This window comes from Lissotriton vulgaris, chromosome 6 (genome assembly GCF_964263255.1).
Source record: "Lissotriton vulgaris chromosome 6, aLisVul1.2, whole genome shotgun sequence".
NCBI classification, from domain to species: domain Eukaryota; kingdom Metazoa; phylum Chordata; class Amphibia; order Caudata; family Salamandridae; genus Lissotriton; species Lissotriton vulgaris.
The window spans coordinates 1,107,747,473-1,107,768,465 of NC_141694.1; the positions used below are offsets into that span (position 1 = coordinate 1,107,747,473).

A 20,993-nucleotide genomic window follows, 5' to 3' on the forward strand; every position below is an offset into this window, starting at 1 on the left:
ATTCACGATGTCCCTTAGACCCTGTGTAAACATGGCCAATTCCTTTGTGCACCAGATTCTACGCCAGAATAGTTTTGAGCATAGTCTTCCCTTGTCCTTCGGGGCTTTTCTTCCTAGGTCGTTCATTAGAGGGAGCATGGCTGTACTTTGTGGTATACTGGTACTTGCTCGGAAGAGCGCGTTCTCCGCTATTGTAAGCTGGGCCAGGTTTCCAAAGCCCAACAGCTCGGCCCCGTAGAGAACTGAGCTCACCACTTTGGTATTGTGAATTTGGAGTACCAGGCTTAGGGGTTTAGTAAGAGAAGTTTTAAATTATTTTCTAAGGATTCCAGCTAGCTGCCTATGATTTAATGTCATGGGTTTAATGTGTGGCTTACACCTCATATCCTTCTGCAGTTTGATGCCAAGATATATAAAAGTATCAACCTGCTCCAGGGGTAGCCCATCTATCATCATTCTCCATTTAAACGATCTATGTTGATTAAATGACATAAACTTGGTCTTAGCAGAATTAATTTTAAGACCCCTTAGAAGGCAAAACTCTTCAAAGCACTGGAGGGCATGCTGCAATCCTCCTGGCATTTTTGAGATTGCCAGCGTGTCACCCAAGCACATTAAAGTGGGTATTTTTCTACCAGCTAGGATGGGAGCATCAGTATTAATAGCATCAAGAAAATATGCAACTCCATTTATAAAAAGGGAGAACAATGTGGGGGCCAGCACACACCCTTGGTGGACACCCTCCCACGCGGGAAAAGGATTGGTCTTATTACCAGCCGTCCCCCAACGTATCTGCGTGAAATTATCCTCATGAAGGCGGACAATTAGAGAGAGTGAATCCAGTGGCATCCCCAACTCCTTCAGGACCTCCCACAGCTATTTCTTGAGACCAGGTCGAAGGCGGATTTAAGGTCGACGAAGGCAGCATACATGCTGCCTTTGCTGAGAACAATGGTTCGCTAGTATATAAGAACAACATGGAAGACCTGGTCAATAGTACTTATATGGGCCCGGAAGCCTGCCTGAAAAGGGGTGAGAATGGAGTTTGCCTCAATCCATGTCTGGACCATGGCCAAAACAAGCTTAGCGATCACTTTCTGTATAGAGTCTATGAGGCTTATTGACCTATAGTTACCTGGCATAGATTTGTCACCTTTTTTATATATGGGAATTATCGCGGCCCACCGCCAGGTAGCCGGTAGTGGTGCACCTTGAGCTATAGCATTGGCAAGTAGTAATAATTTGTCCATCTTTGATTATCATACAGGAAAACATCAGCAGGAATGCAATCTAGCCCAGGGGCTCTGCCCCTTGTTAAGGCAGCAAGTCCACCACTAACATCTGCCTCATTGAATCCCACACCAGCCGGGAAAGAGAGGATTGGGAAAGGTGAGTTATCATCAGCTTTAGCATCAGCATATTGAGAAGAAAAATTACTAACCCATGCATCGGGTTCAACATGATTTTCCGGTGGGTGTGCCATCCCACCACTACCCCATTTTACCACATTCCAGAACCATTTAGGGTTGTTACTATCACTGGCGCATTTTAATTCCCGCCACCTACACTCAAGATACAAATATTTAAAAGTATAAGAAAGTTGGTAAACAGTTGGGAACAGGAGACTGAGTCAAGAGTTTTCTGTAGTGATTGACATGTCTTTGGCTCCAGAGGAATGACAAAACCAACAAACTCAAATAAACTAACCATGATTTTTAAGTCAATGCATTGCTCATGTTCACAGTCATGAAGAAAATAGTCAACTTGCAGGTTCACTATGTGAGATAGATTGAGGCGTGGGAGGATGAGAAGCAGTATCTTATCTGAAACAAAACACCATCTCAGCCAACCATGCAAATGTCCATGATCATATCGGCATTTTTAAGAAAATAACCTTTAAAGCTAGAGTTTATGTTTAAATTACACACGATTTGCACTTGTCCAGCTTTCCTATCACCTTAGTACTTCTATATTTTTCTTTTTTCTCCTGACTTAGTCTTCTCAATCTTGTAATGCCAACATATTTCACCATAAAACAATTAATTGTTCAGGAAACATGCATAAAAATGTTTAGGTAATAGTGGAGCGAAAGAAAAGAAAACAAACTACACAACACATTGGTATAATTATGTTAATCACACTTTAATTTGCAATTTATGATCACCAAAGACCACATTGTAAAACAGTGACCTCAAATATTATTGAGTCTATTACAAACCCTTTTCTTTAGTGAAAGATAACTTTCATGTGGGATGTCTTCATTTGAATGCACAGTGCCTGCTTTTCATGACTCAATTTTATTTGTAATGTCCAACGTCTGCATTTCAAGCTCCAGATATCTTGCCTGATGGGTAGATTTCAAGGTTTGGTTTCAATACTATCGTCTGATGTTTATCAAGCTTCGGTTTTAAAATCAAGGCACAAATTAAGCTTTCTTTTGCTTTTGATGGAGATCTACATAGCAAGCTTCAGTTTCAGCCCTGGTGCCGCTCTCTTATGAAACATGCCTCTCCATTCAAGCCCCTGGGTATCAACAAAGTCCCCCTCTCCTTCCAATCTGCAAAAATAAAGACACATCTGTCTATTCACGTTGGGAGTTTGGAGTCTTTTAAAAATAAATATTGAATATCCAGTTCAGCATATTGTTATGTACAGTAATATTACATGCAATAACCTTCATATATATCAACATTCATCTCACAAAAACAAAAAAGTACAGAGTTCCACCCCTTTATCATCACAAGTGACCTTTTTGAAAAAATGACTTAGTTGAGGAGAACCATGTCTTTGTGGATTGTTCTTTTCATAGGTTTTAAACCTTCCCCAGTCTATCTCTAACTGGTTTCCTGCTGGTTTCAAATTATTTGATGTACGGGGGGGGGGGGTATTTTTCCTGATGAACGGTAGGAGCAAACTTATTGACAGAATTTATGATTGCATGGTTGTTGTGATTAGTGAGGGTTTTAGTAGAAAGTGGAATCAGAGATTTTGACATGGCTTTAAGTTCTTGACAAAGTCACTGCATGGAAATGCTTTTCAGTGGTTGTTGCATAATTGACATTGACTATTTCCCTTTATTCTGAAGGTATAGCAGGGTAAAGTAGAATGATAATGCAAAGCAATCTTTTCAATTAGATTTCAGTGATTGCCAAGAAGGATAATATTTGAATGAGAAGGAAACAAGTTACTTAACTGTAACTTTGGTTCCCCAGTATTGGTAACTTTCATAGATTCCCATGCTTTTGTATCATTCCCCGTCGCCGGAATGGGAGCCTCGGTAACTAAAATACCATAGCAGTAGGTACAAAAGAGAAAGAAAAAGGCCTAGGCCTCATTCCCTTTTGTAGCATATCACCCTCTTTTTGTAAAAGAGACCAAACTTAGGCATCAGCCAATCAGAAGGGCCTCATCCCATAGAACCCTCCTGAAGGAACCTCAGAGCCTCAGATTTTCTTAGCTGTTGTGCATCAGTCACTATATCAGTTGTAGGCTGAGCTTTCCTCGGGGAGGTGGGTGGGCGCATGGGAATCTATGAAAGTTACCAATACTGGGGAACCAAAGTTACAGGTAAGTAACTTGTTTTCTTGCCCCAGTATTGGAACTTTCATAGATTCCCATACTTTTGTATCAGAGTAGCAAGCAGTTAGCAATACAAAACACATTTTGTGTAATAAATACATTGCAATAGCCAACATGACATAAAGATACAAAATGTGCAAACAACGGAAGGTGGGATAGAAAGGAAAGCTCACGAATTATTGGAAGCGGTTCCTCAGGACAGCCTGTCCCACTGCCGCATCATCTCGCTGTAAGGACTCCAAGCAGTAATGCTTGGTAAAGGTGTGGACACTCCTCCAGGTAGCAGCTCTGCAAATGTCTTTAATCTGTACCCCCACAAAGAGGGCCGTTGAAGATGCCACCGATCTTGTGGAATGTAGAGCCAGTCAAAGGTTTCCATGCCGCAGTATGGCAATGCAGAATGGCACTTGTGATCCATCTTGCAACCCCCTTCTTGGACAGCGGGAGACCTTTCCTTGGACCACCAAAGGCAACAAACAATTGAGAGGATTTCCGAAATCCCTTAGTACATTCCAAGTAGAATTTTAAACACCGCTGTACATCCAAAGAATGTAGCGTCTTTTCCGCTGGTGTAGCCGGTAGAGGAAAGAACGCTTTCAGAATAACCGGCTCATTCAAGTGGAAGTTCAGAGGGTACCTTAGGTATGAACCTAGGCTTTGTTCTCAAGATTACAGTGTTCCTTTTAAATTGTAGGAAAGGCTCATGGATAGTAAGGGCCTGCAACTCTCCAATCCGTCTAGCCGATGTGAGGGCGAGGAGTAGAGCCAATTTCCATGAAAGGAACTTTATGTCAGAATGATGAATTGGTTCAAATGGGCTTTTCATGAGCTGAGAGAGGACTAGATTTAAATGCCAAGTAGGAGGCGGAGGCCTCACTGGTGAACAAGCCCTTTAGAAATTGTTTGACAATCCTGGAAGACCACAACGAAGGTCCAGACCCAGACCTTCTGTACCTCGAAATGGCGGCCAAATGAACTTTTATTGACGAATGGGCTAGTCCCGACTTAAACAAGAAGAATCCTACTCGGAGTGTACACCTCAAGGATAGGGGACACTCAGTGTTGTGAAAAATACCCCTCACACAACAACATGCCCCTTGGTGTCATGCTTCATCATCGGGGTCTTCGCATCCCGCTAGAGGGATGCGGCGTGCTGCGACCAGCGACTACGCGGGAGCACTGAAGAGGTTGACTATGTGTGGTGTGTGTTAAGTGCAAATGACGGGGTATTGGAAAAATGTGAGTGAAGGGTGTGGTGAGGGTTTAAAAAGCACCTGGCCAGTCGGTTATCAGAAAAAACTTTATTCGGAACCCCTGGCTGGTGCCGTTAAAAAAAGTGCAAGGTGAGGTCAGTGGTCTTTATTATGGACACTACCTCTGAAGACAACAATTCCCAAAACAAAGGGAATGGAGGGGTTACCAACCGCAAACCCAATATCCGCAATACCTAGGCCCCCCACAATTCAACCCTTTCCAATTTGGGCCACCACCAGGAACAATGAGTTACCCACAGTGGAACCAGGAATATAACGAAGGTTTCTATGGTCAACAGCAGTCCTTTGGAGGCCAACAACAGCCTTTTTTAGGCACACGCCAGACCACACGAGGAAGAAACCGGAAGGGCAACAACGTGGCTTGGCAGGACCAGGAACAGCCAAACGCTCGGACAACCAGGAGCATGACCGGGTCCCTCCCGAACCAGCCATCGACAAGCAAGAGAGGAACCTAATAGTCAATCTAACACCGTTGAGACTAACAACGACGCAGGAAAATATATTAAACAAAGGATTGGGGTTTGTACCTACTCACAAACCGGACATATTCAGACTCAACATGGAACTGCAGGAGTTCTTTCGGAAATTAAAGCTACAAGCTTTTTTCAAAGACAAACCACCACCAGAGGACAAAACCGACACCGGCTTGAAGTTAAAATCAACCTTCACCCCGCCGGACTCTGCGATACCGGTTGAAATCCTAACTTTCGAAAAAGCAGTCATTACAGAGGTCAACCAACTTAACACCAATGAACGGAACACCTTCCACAACACCAGTGGGGATGAACATCGAGTCCTGAGGGAACTAACAAACAATAGCGAACTAGTTATCAAACCAGCAGACAAGGGGGGTGCCATCGTACTACAAACCCTTGAGGCCTATGACACGGAGTGCAGACGTCTATTATCGGATGAACGTAATTACAAAATCCTACACGAAGACCCAACGGAAAGATTACGCATCAGGATTGGAGGGATGGTGGAGGAAGGCCTAGCCCACAACTGGTTAAGTAAAAAAGAGGCAGACTTCTTACAACAACCATCACCTCGGATACCGTACTTTTATTGCATCCCTAAAATCCACAAAAACATCAGTAACCCACCAGGGAGACCAATCGTCTCCGGGATTGGGTCTATCCTGGAACCCTTGTCAAAGTTTGCTGACGCATTTCTTCGTCCCTTGGTACAATCCACCAGTACCTACCTAAAAGATACCAAGGCGGTATTACAACTACTGGAAGAAAAAGAATTTGACCCATCAAAACAGTTCCTACTAAGCCTCGATGTAGAGAGCTTATACACTAGTCTCCCTCATGACGAGACATTACAAATCATAGAGGAAGTCCTCTTCAGTAGCAGATGGAAATACCAAACCCCGCGTAACCTGGTCCTTGAGTGCTTCTCCATGGCGTTGCAAGAAAACTTCTTCCAATACGACCAGACCTAGTATCTACAGACCCATGGAACAAGCATGGGTAGTACATTTGCTCCGAGTCTGGCTGGTCTGTATGTGTACCACCTGGAACATACCAGGATCCTCAACACAGACAACCCATATCACTCCCAGATCAATACCTGGAAAAGGTATATAGACGACATTTTCATCATTTGGGATGGCGATCTGGAGAGTGCTTCAAACTTTGTGACATGGCTGAACAATCAGAATAGATTTCTGAAATTCACAAGTACCATATCCAATACTACAATGGTCTTTCTGGATTTAAGCATATACACGGAGGATGGCAGGTTGAAGAGTAGAACCCACTTCAAACCCACTTCCAGGAACTGCTTATTAAGGTACGACAGTTTCCACCCCAGACACCTCAGGGAGAACCTACCATATGGGCAATTTCTGCGCCTTAGAAGAAACTGTACAGAATTGAATCAGTTCAATAAACAAGCTAAGGACCTCAAAACGAAGCTAATACAGAGGCAATACCCAGTAAAAACCATTGACAAGGCAATGAAAAGGGCCAGGAATAATCACAGGGATGCACTCCTTGAAGATAATCCACAAGACAAAGAAGTGAAAAAAGACCAATATGTGTCACAACATATACAACCATGTCCAACGAAGTATCGAAAGTAATCAACAAACACTGGAGGATACTAAACTGTGGCCAATTGGACTTTGAAAAACCAATGTATGCACACCGTATGGGCAGAAACATCAAGGACATACTGGTACACACAAGACCTCGCCAGAACCCTACAGGCAGACAAACCACCATAGGAGTTCAAGGACATTTCCCCTGTGGAGATTGCAGCAGTTGCCACCTAACTCGCAAAAGCAAGATCATACATTTCAGAAATGGCACATCATGGGAGCAACGAGAATTTTCAAACTGCAACACAAAAAATGTAGTCTACATGATTACATGCCCATGTGGCCTTGAGTACATAGGCATGACCTCCCGACCTGTGAAAGTGAGAATAGGAGAACACAAAAGCAACATACGATGCAAAAAAACGACCACAAAGATGGCATCTCACTTGTTGGAACAACAACACTGCGTCAACGATCTGTACTGGACCGTAATTGAACGTATGCCATCAGAAACCGGCCTACTTCAGAAAGAACAACGTTGGGTCTTTCGTTTGGGCACCCATTTGGAAGGCCTAAATGATGATATCCCTTGGGGTCAATTGTCTGGATAAAACCCAGAAAATCCTGGAGTATATGTAATATGTATACAAAACTGTATTCAGAGGAACAATGGCTCCCATCAATCTGTAAACTGTGATGGCCATACCTATGCTATCCTTTCTCCCCCCCTTCCAATCCTCTCAAAAGCCCAGGTTAATAACTCCCTGATTCATCTCATACACATGCCCCAGTGCCGCGCAAAAGTAAGCTGAACTAGAGTCTTTAACATAGGAGTAGTGTACCAAAGCGCACTTCTCATAGACCACACCATTTACCCATGCGCCTAGTAGTAACTACTATCTGGTAAACCTATGACATACACGCATGCGCATTGTTGGTTACAAAAGTCACTACCTGATTTAACATGCTCAGAACGACACATGGTACTCCACAAACAGGTCTATGAGTATGATAGGCTCAGAGGCGGATGTTCCTTATATGGTCTGCACACCACATCCGTCAATTAACGAATCAAAGAGCACTACGGGGCCCTTATATACCACAACCCTGAACGCTAAGCATTACCAGCGGAGCATCGCAGGGTGGTAGAAGGAGGCCTACTTAGGCGGACTTTGTGAGTATTAGATAAAACATTTCTGCAGACACCTACCTGGCAAAAACCCGGACAGTGAGTAAAATACTGAAACCGACTTTTTACCCACACAGATTAATAGTCCACCTACCTACCCTGGCGTTCTGGATATGCTCATGAGGCAGAACAAGACAGTCACAATGAGTATGATTTTAGAACCATTACAAACTGACAGTGTGTTATTTATGTGTTTTGTGTGTGTTTTTCTTCACAGGTTTATTTAACCGTTTGGGGCTCCAGGTGACTGCACCTGTCTGAGCCATTCCCGTGTGGAAACCAAACTTATTCATCTTTTCTTTTCCTTTTTAGGACATGCAATTGCATGATCCGAAGAAACCGCTGTAGGCACATAATAGCCCAATTTTCACTGTAAATATGTTCACTTTTTTCTAATTTAAGAGAAAAACATTTTTTCTTAAAGAAACGTGAGTAGGGTTGGGAAGTTGTGCACCCGTCCTGAAGAAGGAACACCCAGTTCCGAAATATTTGACGCACACCAGAGGTAGTGTCCATAATAAAGACCACTGACCTCACCTTGCACTTTTTTTAACGGCACCAGCCAGGGGTTCCGAATAAAGTTTTTTCTGATAACCGACTGGCCAGGTGCTTTTTAAACCCTCACCACACCCTTCACTCACATTTTTCCAATACCCCATCATTTGCACTTAACACACACCACACATAGTCAACCTCTTCAGTGCTCCCGCGTAGTCGCTGGTCGCAGCACGCCGCATCCCTCTAGCGGGATGCGAAGACCCCGATGATGAAGCATGACACCAAGGGGCCTGTTGGTGTGTGAGGGGTATTTTACACAACACTGAGTGTCCCCCATCCTTGAGGTGTACACTCCGAGTAGGATTCTTCTTGTTTAATTATCAGTGCCCGTGGAGTGAGAATCCTGTCTCTAAACTCTACCTCCCCCCATTGTTACTTTTTGTTCTAGTCCCGACTTAGCCAGGGATAGCAGATAAGGCAGAATCTGATGAGGCTTTGAAGCAAAGGGGTCAATTTTTTCTCTCCTACACCAGATACAAAACTTTTTCCATTTTAACCGGTAGGTCCTGTTCGTTGAAGAAACCCTCGCCTGGGAGAGGACCTCCTTAATCTCGCTCGAGATGGGGAGATTCATAAACTCTTGCTGCTCAGGAGCCATGCTGTCAGGTGTAATGACTGTGGATCTGGGTACCAAACCTGTTCTTCGGACATTGTGAGGAGATCTGGAATAGACCTCAAGGGAGGAGGAGGAGCTAGTGACAACAGATGGAGTTCCGTGTACCAGAACTGTCTAGGCCAAGCAGGGGCTATCAAGATCATCCTGCATGGTTCCACTTTGATCTTCCTGATGAGCCGCGGGATCAGAGGGATGGGGGGAAAGGCGTAGACAAATGTCCTTGACCAGGCTATCGAAAGCGCATTCCCCAATGACCCTTGGTGGTGAAATCTGCTAGCATAAGACCGGCATTTCTTGTTGGTTGGTGTGGTAAAGAGATCCACACTGGCTGAAGACCTCTTCCAGAACTCGCTGGTTCAACTCCCACTCGTGGCTGAATGAGGATGACCTGCTCAGCCTGTCGGCTTTCTCGTTTAGAACTCCTGGCAAGTGTTCCGCCTTTAGCGATATTCTGTGAAGTATCGCCCATTTCCAGATCTGTTGTCTGCCGGCCTGGAAGGTTCTTGCGGAATCGATGCCTGAGGCTGAGGGGAGGGCTGCGTAGGCAATACAGGAGCAGCCGTTGAGGCAGGAGCCAAGACAGGCGTTGCAGGCACTGCTGGAACCAGAACCGGCCTTGTTGCCTTAGATTTGTAGTCCTACAGCATTTTATGCAGGTCCTGCAGGAATGAAGATGGTACCGTAACCATGCCCTGCCCAGAATAATGTTGTGACTGGGGCCTGATGATGACCACCATCCTCCTGGTCATATTCTCCCTCAGAATCCGTCTCTTGACATTTGACCAGAAGTTGAGAGGGGCTATTAGCGTAGCCATACGAGTCCTTGTCATCCTCCTCTGACTCCTCTTCCTCCAAGAGCAAAGCTGGTGGCAAGGGGGTCACCCTCCTAGGAGATGTCATCTCCCACGTTATTCCCGTGACCAAAATTGTAATTCTTTTTTCAGATGACAATATCATCGACGGTACCATCGACGATGGTTGCACACTTGTCGATGAGATTGGCGTCGTCGATGATGAAATTGCAGAAGATCCAGCTGTCGTCGTCGTTAAAGTTGTCGTCATCGACACTCTCGTCGACGACAGTCGTTGTCGACGTCGTCGTCGACATCACCATCGTCGTCGACGCTGTCACTCTCGTCGTCGACGTTGTTGTACTCGTCGACGCCTTCGTCGACGACGCCGTCATCGACACACCTCCCGTCGACGCTGAAGAACCTGCCGTCGACGCTTCCTTTCTCGACGACGATCCCTTCGTCGACGAATCTCCCGTCGACGAGCTCGTCGACGGAACCAATTTCAATTTCGTCTTCAATTTTTTCATCGACGGAACCTCTGTTGATGACGTCTTCGCCGTCGAGGACTTGGAACTCCGCTCAGAGGATTGGGAAGAGGGCTTCTTGAAGGCTGGGACAGTCTTCACACCCTTGGAAGGCGTAGATGGTCCTACCCTCTCCTTTACACCGTGGTGAGGAGATGCGCCTGGACCTAGGCTCTCAGACTCGCTGGGGGTCTTTTTTGAGGCCTTAGAGGGGTGTTCCACTGAAGGAGAAGGGAAACCCCTACCCCTTTTGACTGACCTTCTAGATGACACAGCTGATGATGACTCGTCACTGTCACTGGAAACTCCATGTTTCCTCTCCTTCTGTTTCTGAAGCCAGGTCAGACGTCTACCCGCACGATCCCAGAGGGTCTTGGTAGAGAAAGTGCGGCAGATTTTACAGTCCTCCGCCTTATGATCCGGATAAAGGCAATAGATACAATCATTATGCTTATCTTCCACAAACTACCTTTTCTTGCCACAAGTGGAACAGGGCTTGAAAAGGGCCTTCTTCTTATCCTTGTCAGCCATCCTTAAACAATCCTGAAGAGAAAATTTGAAGAAAATCCGTTGAAAAGAGATGAAATGAGCAGAGCTCAAAGGAGACTCCCTAGGCACAATGTGCGGTAGAAAATCTGAGGGTCTGAGGTTCCTTCAGGAGGGTTCTATGGGGTGAGGCACTTTTGATTGGCTGATGCCTAAGTTTGGTCTCTTTTACAAAAAGAGGGTGATATTCTACAACAGGGGAATGAGGCCTAGGCCTTTTTCTTTCTCTTTTGTACCTACTGCTATGGTATTTTTGTTACCGAGGCTCCCATTCCGACGACGGGGAATGATACAAAAGCATGGGAATCTATGAAAGTTCCAATACTGGGACAAAATATAGGATCCAGGGTGTTACAACTGTAGTCAGTCAGTCAATCAATCAATCAATAAAGCTGTATTCAATTTCTTACAAGAAAATCATCACAGCTTATACAACAAAATCACTTATTATTTTTTCCAGAAATGACTCTGTTTTGTAGTGTCATTGGTAAGAAGCTTGCTAACACTTTATTAAAAAATGTCATATTAAAATATTCTTCCTACATTTGAATACATTCTTTAAAAAGGATGCTATTGACCTCGTAAAATAATCATTATCTAACAATTGCAGTAATAGAGGTGCAGGACAACATTGTCTAAGACCAAGCAACCTTAAGATTGGCAAGATCCATTTCCTTCTTTGTATTTCATAAAATTTACAAACTAAAAACACCTGCATTATCGATTGCTGAGACGTATCATCATATGGGCATTTACTCAGTGTTTTTAACCAATCATTTGTAATAGGAAAACTTGTTAAACAGTGGAAGATGCCAATCCCAAAGTGAGTCAGTATGAATCTTTCATGTGCACCTAGAATGTTTTTAAAGTACGGCTGGATAGCGTAAGTCGTCAGTATCATTTGGTTGTAAAGTACCTTTGGTCTCAATATTTCAGCAGAGAGTCTATTTGTCTCAAGAAGCGTTATACCGTTTCTTTTAAAATCTCTTCTAGTGACAGAAACTATGGAACCGAGGTCTTCATAATATTCTGGATGCCCAAGTTCATTCATAAAATCTATTATTTATTTAAACCATGGGATATTAAAGACCCGCTGGAGCTTGAGATTGTCTCTTATATTATCCTGGTTAAAAGTAGTTTTTGTAGAGGCCCAAATCCTATGCCACAAGAGGACTGGTTGAATTTTTATCAGGTCTGTTATATATGGTATCCCCATTTCTGAATGACATATAAAGGTAGAGGTACTGCATGGAAGAGCCAACAAGAATATTAAGAAGACATTCTCAACCAGCTGTAGGGGCCGAGGATCACAATCAGCGTGGCCGGTGCAGGTAAGAGCGGTGGGGTTGGGTGAGGGGTGATTTCGACAGACGATGATGAGAGAAAAATATTTTCCCTTGTCATCGTCCGTCGAAATCCCCCCCTCACCTGACCCCACTGCTCTTACCTGCACAGGCCACGGATCACAATAGCCTCACACATGTGCGCCATATAAGGCAATTGTAACACATTTTACCTTGTATATATGTAGTAAATCTACGGCAGCGGTCTTCCACCCAGTTTCTTTGCAAAGGTATCTAAAGCGGCGTGGCTTTCAAAAATAAGAGCTTCCTAGCTTTTACTGCCTGGGACCAAGACCCCTTCTGGTCAAAAATAATACCTAAGTAGGGGACTGTCTTACTAAATTCAATCTTATTTATTATCTATGTATATGTCTCTACATTTTGCGCTGTTGTTATGGAAAACAATGGAACCTAGCTTATTCAACATATGTAAAATGTAGTATAGAAACACAATGGAAACTATACAAATCAAGATGTCCTGACCCAGCCGGGGCAGGAGTTTATTCTCAAAAAACAATGTCACGTATACAATACAATATTATCAAGATACAAGCCTGTGCCGTACTGACAAAGAAAGGAGAAATAGATATAGGGTGAGAAAGAGGGTGATTTTCAGGCAAGGAAAGAGAGCAAAGACAGGGCACTGCAGAAAATTCAAAGATTACTGGCAGTGTCGCCTGGAGTGGGATGTACACAGATTTCTTTAGACAATATTATGAGTGTCAACCCACTCTTGGGTGTCGACGTTTCGATCCCTATAGCTCTATTGGATGTATGGGATCATCATCAGGACTTATCTAATAGCAAAACATGCCTGAATGAGCAAAGCCATGTGGTTGAGCATCCACGTGGGTATCAGTGGAGTTCAAAGGTTATGTTGTTTAAAAACTTCAGCGCCCGTCTGTAAGTGTACCGGGTGGCCGCACTGTTAAATTGCGTGCGAGCGCCGGAATCTGAAGTATAAAGGCATCGATGGCACTATACTTCGGCGTCAGTATTCCGACCTGTTTTCGTTGAAGTCACAATTTGTGGCTTGCCTCGCCCTGGGCTTCAACAATGTGGAAATCGGGCGTTAGTCATGGTAAGACAACCGCCTCTCCCAGGGGTGCTCGGTCAATGCCGGATTCAGTCTACATTTTGCGCTGCCTCTCTCGCACTTCGCAGTAAAGGTCTTTGAGATATTGATTCTAAGACCCATATTCTGCATATACACAGTAAAACTTGTCAGCACCCTTTGGAGCTCCAGTTGTGTTCAGGACATCAATGCGGCATTGTACGCATAGAGAAGGGTGGGTATAGGGTGGTTATTGATTTGCGGGCGGTCCGGGCACTGATCCCCCAATGCTTGACCGAATCTATTAGTGTAAAGTGTGAATAAAGAGTGCCAGGACACAGCTCTGTCTTACCCCTGTCTCTACAATGAATAATGTAGTGCATTCGCCCCTTGCCCCATAGCGGACCTTTGCTTTTGCGCCACAGTAAAGCCGTCTCACCAAGTGTATGAGTGGAGCTTTCACGCCCGTATCTGCCAGAATCTTCCATAAATTGTCATGTTCTACACAGTCAAAGGCTGCGGGTAAATCTATGAACCCCAGGTATAGTCTGCCCTGTTTGGCCAATGTATACTTTCTCAATAAGATGCTTAAGTTTATTCCCTGCTACATAGTGCCTAGGCCCTGCTGAAAACCGAATTGTAACTCAGATAGAATGTTATTATCTTCAGCCCATTCCTGGAGTCTATTAAGTACAATGCACCCCACCACCCTAACCAAGGAATTTAGCAGTGATATTGGCAGGTAGCACGCAGGGTTCTGGCGGTCACCTTTCTTGAATATCGGTACCAATAATGATTCTGAGCATGTCATAATAAAACCAGATGAACAGCAAGCTGCTATTACCTGAGTTAAAAGAGCACCCCATAGAGACAGATTTGAATTAAAAAGATCTACGGGGATACCATCGAGGCTGGGGGCTTTCCTTCCCTTACTAGCTTGGATTGTGCAATTGACCTCTTCTAGCTTAAAATGAAGGTCTATAGGTCTTCCAATGTGTAGATGGCACTGCTGCAGTGTGGGAGGTCCAGGTTTCTTGAAAGTAGAGGATATTAAATATCCCTATGAATTCCAGCCACAAGGGATTTGAGAGATTCATCCAAAGCCAGCGTAGTTCCAGAATAGGGCACAGCTTGGATCTTCTCTGCTGTTAGCTTTGTAATTAATTTAATTTGCCCTGTTGGGTGGACCTGTAGTTGTGTGTGGTGTATCTTGGATTAGATCCTTTTCTTGGGATACCCTTGTACCAGGACAAAAAGATGGAATGTCAGACCCTGTATGAGTGCCACAAGAAGAACTTATTAAAATGTCCGGAGTTGTTCCCTTACCTGGGTTTATCCCAGTCACAGGGCTATGCTCTGATGTATCTAGGGGTATACATAGAATGTGTATCTTTGAAAGTGCGTCATTGTGACCTGGTATGTTTAGTCAGTCTACCTCTTCCAATGTTGGAAGGCTATCAAACGAGTTATTGAGAGAAAAGTTGTTTATATGGTGGCCATTGTCGTTTGTATCCTCCCAGTTAATTCTTGTACCTATATTACATGGTGGCTGATAAAAATAGCTAAACGGCAGTAAACTAATACCGTTGCTCGTAAGTGTGTGATTTCCCACTCTCCTAATAATAGTTTTTAACAAATGTGGGGTTTTGAGCGTGAACAACACACCATCGCCTTTTAAGGTTTTACATTCTCTGCCAATCCAGCTGACTCTTCCGGCCATTTTAAACTCTATAAAAAGGGATTTGGCTAACCCTGTTTTAGTACCTATCCAATGCAAAGCTTTGTTTCTCAAGGCATCCCAAGGTTCGATTTACTGAGCCGATAATCCTGGTACATTAGCTAGGACTACTGTATAAGAAGTAACTACTGGTGGTTAAGTCCGGGCAAACTAAGTCAGATAAGTTTGTGTTTTGGGACAGACGTAAATTAGGATGGGTATTATTAGAATGAATAGTGCTAAAGGGGTGTGGATTGGCACCTTCTTAAAGGTTGACTCTTTTTACATCGGGTAAAGTGGGATGCAGAGGAGTCCTCATAGGTTCTACTAAGGTCTTTGGGACGATCTTTGCATGACACTCCATGCAATATGCCTCTCTAGTTTGCTTTAAAATCGTAGGGGTAGTCTGGCTGGGTGGACTAATTAAAACCTTGTTACTGATGGGTTCACCTAGTCTCTCTTGCTTATGAGAAGACATTTTGTATCTATCCATCATCCTTCTGGGCTGTTTATTTAATGTATCTTCTCTCAGGGCCACGCTATCTGTTAAATTAGCTAGGGCATCTCTTAGGAATTTATCTAAATCTTCCACTACTGTGGTTAGCTTCCCAAGTTCATTAGGAGGGTTAATGGGTTGATTTATAATGTGAGATTTTCTCTTTGGAGCTACCTCAAATATGGCAGATTTTTTACCACATTTAATGTATTTTTAACGCAGCTTTATGACTTCAGGGCTAGTTTCTCTATGGGTAACCTTGGTTTCTATAGGGACAATCTCGGTATTTCTCGGGCGTTTCGATGCTGGGTGTCTATCGCATTCCTGGTCGCTGACTAATAAATGCTCTGACACAATTTGAACACGACCATTTTGAATTTGTTGACCCTTTGAGATCTCGAGTGAGCCGCCTTGATTGGCTGTTACAGCATTACTCATCGGCAATGCTACCACCAGTCTTCCTAAATTCGAAGTTTCTTCTACTGAAATGATCAGTTTTGCAATCACCCCCCACTGCCCCTGTAAGGTAGCTCATTAATGTTAAGCGAGGAGTCCCCGTAGTCTTTGTTGCCGTTGATGATTTGTTGTTTGTCGTCTGTCTTGTTCCCATCTTTTAGGAGGTTTAAGTGACACAAGTTCTCATTTTAACTGGCCACAATATCGACAGTGTCTGTAGATTTGGCCTCAAAGTGTTAATACATCAAAACCTATAGTAGGTGCTCCTGTGGTGATACTAACAAAATAAGTACAAACTTAAATAACTTATACCGCAGGTCCTTCTTGTTGGGACCATGAGCTATACGCCGATAACACAGGGCTGAAATAAACCGCAAGGAATAGTACCTTGCCTATTCCTCAAAAACAGGCGTGGACAGGCCCACAGTGGCACTCTAGTCATTGATTTATGGCTCTCCTGCATCGAGAATCAGATGTGATCCATCCTTTGGGCAGTGGCGGCAGAATGGGGGAAAGAGGCCTAAGTTATATCCTTGGTTGAACTTGCTGCTTAGGATGGGATATTCAAACATCCAGACTCTCTAAGGCAGAAAACCGAAAAACCAAGGGGGAGGGAGGTTGGGGGGGAGGGGGGGGGGTATTTCAGCCCAGCTTCTTCGGACTCTGACGGGCTAAGTACTGCGGAACGCCTCACTGGTTTTTATGGCGCTCCTGCACCGGATCTGTGGCTTGGGCCGGCAAAGAAAAACCCAGCAATCAGGGCAAAAGTGGAGAGTGCAATGACAGAGGCTCCCACGCTGCGGGATGCCTCACTGTTTTTTATGGCGCTCCTGTGGCTGATCTGCGGTGTGTCCCCTAGAAATCGGGGCAAAAGTGCAGAGTGCAATGAAAGAGGCTCCCTGAAGTCAGTCAGTATGGACACTATTTTACTAATTGAGAAAGATAATGAAGTAAGCAAGTTTCTTTTAGCTTTGAAGCAAATAGGTTTCTGGCTGATGTTCCTCTGGCTATTGATATCTCCTTGGGGAACATTGACTGTTGTGAAACATCTTGGATGCAATAAGATTGTTCAAGTTTTCAAAAAGGGTGGCATTATGCTCTTGGGGAGGGCAAATAATATGAATGAATGCAGGTGGCATTGTAGTGATTCCAATCCAATCACAAAAAGTTTTATTCAACAGTTTTGTCATACAAGCCAATCACAAAACATCAATGAATTCTCACACATTAAAAAGATTAAAATGCATTAAATCATAATGTTAAAAACGTAAAATTTCTTACAAAACACAGGATCCAGTTAAGAGCGTTATAAAAGTTTTCAGAAGAGCCTTAATAAATAGATGGCTAAACATCTTCACTTCAATCAACGCCATAGAAATATTTCGGTAACACTTAGATCAATAAAACCTGGCAAATTTTCATGCAACATCTACAGAATGTGATCTAATTATCCACATACAGCTAAGGAACTTGGCTACTGCTATTGTGATACATGGCGACGTGTCGGTACACAATATTCTTACAGCAATACTACAAATTCCAGTGCCCAGGTTTCTACAGATTGGAGTTAGCCACATCTACCTGGGACCTGTGTAGGCAGGGCAGACAAACACAACGTGGGCATAGGACTCATCCCCTACATTGCAGAAGGGACACTTGCTGTTTCCTGACTCAGCCCACTTAGCTGCGTATGCTCCTACTGGTAGGGTTCCCAGTCTGACCTGGAAGTACAAATTCCGATCAAAAGGTTTGGAAATAGCATCCCAGTATTGTTCCAGGCTAGGCCAAGGTTTTATTGTTAAGAAAGCCCCAGTTAATGATGAACTGTCACTATCTCTGTGCTTATTGAGGTAGCTCACTTCCCAATATCTTTCTTTTATGATCTCTTTCGGGGGAAATCTGCATGATGGGTTTTCCCACAATTCTGACACATCGATACTTCCCAAAGAAACTCTGACCGCTCTCAGCCAGCTGATCTTTTTGAACTGATCTGATGCAATTACATCCCTGAGACTTGCAGCACATGCTGACAGTTCTGCTGTACACCATATTCTGCACCAATGCAAGATAGGGCGCAGCCTTGCTAAGTCTGCTAGCGCTTTCCTAGCCAGATCTTGTACACAAAGGGGAAACCGGGGTGCTTTGGGGGACGTTGGTAATGGCTCTTAGGAACTTGTTTTCAGCAAGTGTTAACTTGGACAGGATTCCGAACCACCATAGTTCCGCCGCATATAGCACCGAGCTAACCATTTTCATATTATAAATTTGTAGGGCAGGACTGGTGGGCTTTGTCAGGGAGGCAACAAGCTCTCTATGTATGACCCCTGATAATTACTGGTGTTTTAGCGAGGCGGTGTCAATCTGGTGCCCCCATTTCATATTTTTTTTAGGATAACCCCCGGATAGGTGAATGCGTTGACTTGTTTGAGAGGCTTCTTATCTAAGAATATTTTGCCTGTGCAGGATCTGCGTTGGTTAAAAGTCATACATTTAGTCTTAGACACATTGATATCTAGTCCCTGTATCAAGCAGAATTCTTCAAAAAGAATTCATGCTCGTTGTAGTCCACTAGGGGTTTTGTAAATGATCAAAGTGTCGTCAGCGAACATTAGAATGGAAAACGCAGAGCTCGCAAGGACTGGGGCATCGGTATGTACTGATGATAAAAACTCAGTAATTCCATTGTTAAAAAGAGAAAATATAGTGGAGGCTAGTACGCAATCTTGGCGAACCCCCTTTGCTGCAGGAAAAGGACTGGTGACGTTTCCCTGCCTACCCCAGGGTATTGGGGCAAAATTGTCTTTGTGGAGGCGCTCTATAAGGGTGAGCAGTTCAGGCGGTAGCTCTAGGTCCTGCAAGACAACCGAAATCTTGCTGGGCGAAACCAGGTCAAAAGCTGACTAAAGATCGACAAAGGCAGCATACATGCTGCCCTTGTCCAAGACCACGGTGAGCCAATCTAATAGCCTGAACCGGAATACTTGATCTACTGTGTTAATATGGTTCCTCTAGAAACCCGCCTGTAATGGGGTGAGAATTTCCTGTTCCTCAGTCCAGTCGTGAACCTTTTCCAGCACCAATCGAGCTACTGTCTTTTGAATGGAGTCGATAAGGCAGATTGGCCTGTCGTTTTTTGGGAGGGACTTGTCATCCTTTTTCCATAATGGGATAATCCCAGCCCCTTTCCAGGAGTCAGGGACTGGAACCCCGAGGGTGATCGCATTTGCCAGAGCCAGGATGTACCTATTCCATCAGGACTTATTATAAGACCTATTATAAAGAAAGATGTCCATGGGTATTCCGTCTATCCCCGGTGCCCTGCCCCCCTCCCCCCCAATGCTTGAATTAAGGGCTGTGTCAACGTCTGCTGAGGTAAAGACCTTGTCAATGTAATATTTATGAGCAAAGACTGTGACATTAGCTTCTTTCGGCCCATTGGCATATTGACGTTCAAAATGGGTTACCCATTGGTCCTGGGCTACATGATTCTGTGGTTGGGGCCAATGCCCCGCCCCATTTGACCAGATCCCAGAATCGTTGAGAGTCATTGTTAGCGCAGGCCGATCTAAGATCCACCCATCTCATTTCGTCCCATTCCTTTTTTGGCTTTTTCTGGGCCCTCCTATAATCAGTCCTGGCTGACCGGATGCTACTTTCGTTCTGATCACTTCTCTAAGGTGTTGATAGGCAGTTTTACAGGCATCATTAAACCAGAGGCAAGTATTCTTTTGGGGGGTGCTCCTAGGCCGATATTCTCTCGATATTCTCTGATGAAATGAGAGCGCAATTTCTTTAAAAATTTGCTGGGTAATACAGTTACATAGTTCAATGATGACGAGTCAGAGGAGGTAACAAGGTCCTCTACTTCAGCTAAGATTTGCTCTGATTCAACATCAATAGCAGCTAAGATATCTGGTCTCTTTAAAACCATTTCCCACTTCAAGTATCTCAGATCATTTGTGGGAACCAGATTGCGGGTAATTAAGCAGTCTTCAGATGGTTAGGGTATTTGGTGGGTCAAAGATTTGAAAGTAGTGCATAAAGGATTATGATAACTTTCTATGCGTTCCCTTACGACCATATCCAAAAGAGCATGCCAGAGTTTTAAATTAGCATTTAGACCATACGACTAGCCCTTCGGCCATTATTAAAAGTATTAGCCCTGTTCCTGTCTGATGGAGTTCTTCCATAAGCTGCCTGCAGCCCTTTTTCTAAGGTTACAGCTTTATTTGAATTGCAGCATCTGACCAGCGTTTGATGGGGGCTAGTTCAAGGTTTGGGATTCCCCACTGGGCGTCTTCCTCCATCACGAGTTCCTGTTCCTCAATGCCCAGGTGCTCAAAGGTCGAATTGAAATCCCCTGCGATATCACTAAAGAATCTTGAGACCATTTATCTAAGAGGGCATCTAGTGAAGCTAGGACTTCTGATCTCTTACCCCCACTAAGCCCCATGGCATAGAAATTTGGAACATCAATGTTCCCAAGCGGACCACCCAATAGCCGGATGGCAAGAATGTCATTGTTCTGGGTTGGAAGTTCTCGTATTTTTGGACAAGTGGCCTGTCTGACCCAGATCGTGAGCTCCCCGGATGGACCACCTTTGCCCCCTCTTTTGGCCTGAATATGATAATTTATAAACCCTAGATGGAAGACAGGGTCCACTAGCCATGTTTCTTGAAAAAGACAAATTGTGCTGGTTAATAAAAGTTTGCCGTTCTGGAGTTGCCCCCCCCCCCGGTCCCTAAACCAGCTATATTTTAGGACATTATGTCTAAGGTGGAAGTTTTATGGTGATGCTC

General features: G+C 44.2%; 1 protein-coding gene across 2 annotated transcripts in view; it reads right to left on the reverse strand.

Annotated features, from left to right (window-relative positions):
* Window positions 1–2,126: 2,126 nt before the first annotated feature.
* Window positions 2,127–20,993, reverse strand: part of MORN2 (MORN repeat containing 2) — a 226,449-nt gene continuing 207,582 nt past the window's right edge. For both annotated transcript variants that reach the window (XM_086927179.1, XM_086927180.1), the window contains exon 5: window positions 2,127–2,557. In XM_086927179.1, the coding sequence (XP_086783305.1) occupies window positions 2,455–2,557 (103 nt within the window). In that variant the 3' untranslated portion in view covers window positions 2,127–2,454. The remainder of the gene's footprint in view (window positions 2,558–20,993) is intronic.